The sequence below is a fragment of the Buceros rhinoceros genome, unplaced genomic scaffold (assembly GCF_000710305.1).
Source record: "Buceros rhinoceros silvestris isolate BGI_N320 unplaced genomic scaffold, ASM71030v1 scaffold21236, whole genome shotgun sequence".
Lineage (NCBI taxonomy): Eukaryota > Metazoa > Chordata > Aves > Bucerotiformes > Bucerotidae > Buceros > Buceros rhinoceros.
This window is the reverse complement of record NW_010418367.1, coordinates 12,773-16,239: the sequence shown is the minus strand read 5'-3', so window position 1 is coordinate 16,239 and position 3,467 is coordinate 12,773. Positions and strand designations below refer to the sequence as shown.

At 51.6% G+C, this 3,467-nt stretch overlaps 1 protein-coding gene across 1 annotated transcript in view; it reads right to left on the bottom strand.

Moving 5' to 3' along the window:
- The window catches only part of MEGF6 (multiple EGF-like-domains 6), a gene marked incomplete at both ends in the record, with an annotated part of 23,089 nt that overhangs the window by 13,997 nt on the left and 5,625 nt on the right, over window positions 1–3,467 (bottom strand). Inside the window, one exon of the mRNA XM_010138521.1 lies at window positions 335–468. Coding sequence (XP_010136823.1) covers window positions 335–468 — 134 coding nt within the window. The remainder of the gene's footprint in view (window positions 1–334; window positions 469–3,467) is intronic.

Sequence of the window (3,467 nt, the reverse complement as noted above, 5' to 3'; positions counted from 1 at the left end):
CTCGGGGGACCGTGGGGAAACGAGTGGGAGCCGATCCTGTCCCGCTGCGACACGCTGCCGTTCCCTCGCTTTCTCAGCAGTGTGTGCCTTCATACAGTTCCATTTGTGTTGGCCACGCTCCTTCAGCCCTTCCTCGCCCTTCAGAACGAGCTGCAGAATACGTCCACGACAGCACAACATGCCGAGTTTTTACTGGAAACACCCCGGTGTGATCTATGTGACATCTGAGCGTTCCAGCGCACGTTCCCCGTTCCCCCAGCTCCCAGCTGGCCCTGTCCGAAAGGGACGAAGTGAGGCTCTGCCTCCCCAGCTCCCCACGTGCGCGAGCTCATGGGGACTCACGGATGCAGCGCCTGCCGTCTTCCCGCAGCTGGTAATTGGGCCGGCACTGGCAGCGGTGCTGCGCCAGCGTCACCTGCACGCAGTCATGCTCGCAGCCGCCGTTGTTCAGGGCACACGTGTTCACAGCTACGAGGCAAAGGGACAGAACATTGGTCACGAAATAATGGCACCTGGGCGAGTCTCTTCCACAGGCCCGGGGCAAGTCGCACACACTTCGGCAGAGCGCTGGGAATCAGAAGTTACAACTGGGGCATATTCAGCCCATTCATGGCAAGCTCTGTAAGTGAGGGGTGTGTTAAATGTGAGCGGCCACTAAAAAAACCATTCTGCAGGCAGCGCAGGGGAGCGGCCACCCACCGCTGTGCCAGGGAGGGACCTGGGCAGAGCCCCTCGGGAGTTCGAGGTAAGGTCAACTCAACAGTGTCGAGTAGTGGCTTAAAATCACTCTTTTCTACAACAGGAGCTCCCGGCAGTTTTCCTGGGAGGTGAGACCAGGACGTGGGGCTCTGGGCTAGGTCCTCTGTGGGATCACAGGGGAGGGAAGCTGACAGCCAGCAACGCTTCCTCACGAGCACCCCCCTCTGCTGAGGGGTGCCTGTGCCAGCACGCAGCCTTCTTGTGCCGAGCTATTGCTGAAATTCCCCTAAATCTGGTCAAGGACAGTCACTCTGGGTGCACTGCCACAGCTCCATTACTGCCCAGAGAGGGTGAAGTCAGATTGTCCTGGAACAAAATGATACAGAAAACTAAGTTTCTGACTCCATGCTGTGCACCGGGCATGGAGTACCCGCAGGTACCATCAGTTCTTCTGGGAGCACCTCATGTTTTAAGACACATCCTGCATGTCTGCAGGGGTGCAACAGCCGCAGCTCCGTGCCGTCACTAGGAGATTGCTGCATGGAAGAGGATGAGTGGGCTCATCCACGCTGCGAGTAGCGGATGCTGTGAGCAGCAGAGCTGGAGCGTGCGGCCATACGCTGGCGGGAGCTGCGATGTCATCCTCAGCATGGGTGGGAATTGAGGTTTCTGACTGGTGTTCCTGGCCGTGCCACGGTATTTCTGGGTGGCATTGCGCAAGGCGCTTTCCTGCCCAAAGGATTTCAAGCAGCCAGAAAACAGAAGGTTTTGCCTAGGCTACAGCAGAAAACATCTTGTGACCAAACCCGTGGGCTATCTTCTCGTTACAAGCTCGCTATCCTTAATCAGCCTTAAAACAGCCTTCTCCCTGCTCCCTGTTCTTATAACCTAGGACTTCTCTGCAGGATAAGCGACACAAGCATGATGCTCAGCTGGAGAAGCGTGCACCTTGCAACCAGAGTTTGCCTGCTTCCTTTCGCTCAACTGCAGCCACCCAGGGCCACCAGCCTTGCTGTACCCAGGAGAAATTTGAGCTAGAAAACAAAGCAGGGAAGGCCCTTCTGGAGAGGGGTTCACAGGCTCTGGTAGATAAACCATCTTGGGGCAATTAATTACATGCCTCCAAAGTGATGAAAGTCTCTTTGTAGACCATTGCACATCTCCTGAGTTAGCCTACCTACTCCTTACTCAGTGCCCATCTCAGAGGCTGCTCCGAAGAGAGGTGTCCCCATGGGAACCGGGAAATTGGCCTTTAAGGTCTGTTCTTCCCCTTGGGAGACACAACTGTGCAGGGAACACACACCACGCTGCACACCAAAGCCATGTGGTGCGACACGGCTAAAACCTGGCCACAGTATGAGCTGGAAACCCAGACCTGGTTTCCATAAGCAGAATGTACGATGAGTTGTGGTCTCATGCATTTCTGGACTATTTTTCAAACTCCAGAACAAACTAACTCATGTGCTGACTCTGAGGAATCTTAGAAGAAAGCTAAAAATACCTCTAATGAAAAACATCGCTCCACAAACTAACGCTTCAGGTACTCGCAGTGCCCTCCACAACCTCGAGAGCTCTGCTAAGCAGGCGGGCTGGGAAGCACATGCTAGTAGAAGCATCTGCTTCTAACGAGGTCTCTGAATCCCTGGGGATGTCAGGTCTGTCGGACACGCGGGTGCGTAGGAGCGGGCGGTGGGTGCCAGCGCCTTGTAATGGGTGGGTGTGCAGCACCGCTCCGTCTCTGAGTGCTCAGTATTCTCTATGGACAAAGTACTGAACATAATTGGATTAAGCCTCTCTTGTATATTAGGGAAAAACTGACATGCGGCACAGGAGGAAAACAAAAGGCAAAAAAATATGCCTTGACTGTGAGTGGAGGAGCTCCCTCATTCCAGAGTTTTAACAACTGCGTTTTGTATGCCTCTGATGAACTGAACAGCATTTGGGGGAATAAAAGTGACTTAATAGGGTCCAAGTATTGCTGTACACAACATAGGGCTGGAGCAAGGACTGCGAGTTTACGTTAGCTGTGCTGACATTGTTCCCTTTAATCCATCTGGAAGGAACCAACAGAAATACTCCACGTTCCCAAAAAGTTATGGGTCAGAGTTACAGTACTCAAGCTTTAGCAGAGATGGGTGGTCATTTTAAAATATTCTGATATATTGAAGTGTTTAATAACTTATATTTAAAAATACCCATAAATAATGTGCTTGTTGGTGTGGGGTTTTCTAAAGAAGTAAAACAATGCTCCTGCCTGCCAAAACATTCCTTCAAATGGGAAAAGTACTGGGCCAATGGATTACAAGCCAACGCATCTTACGTCTAAACCAGCCTCCCAGATTGCAGTTATTTGTATGAGTGTGCAGTCTAAATACCTGCCTGCCCTGCATTCCTCTGAAACACCACTTTTCAGAGCGGAAAATCCCTGCAGTCCAGGTGGTTCTTTCTTGTACAAAACTTAAGCAGGCCGGTGTCTTTCCATCAAAGCAAGGGCCGTCTGATCCCGGCTCTCCTCAGCTGGCTTCTGTACCAGCCAGGAGACCTCACTGCTGGCCTTGGTTTAGTTACTGTTCTTTTTTTTTTTCTTTGCTGTTTACAGAACCATTCTAAAAATATTTCCATTCCCAGATGCTTTTCTAGCCTAGCATTTCTGAGACAAGGTTACCAAATCCAGTGTCCCCCTGTGCATCACACAGATTTTTGCAATTAAAGCTCAGACAGATTTTCCCCAGATGATATTTCATTGTCTGCAGGAGGGACATCACTTC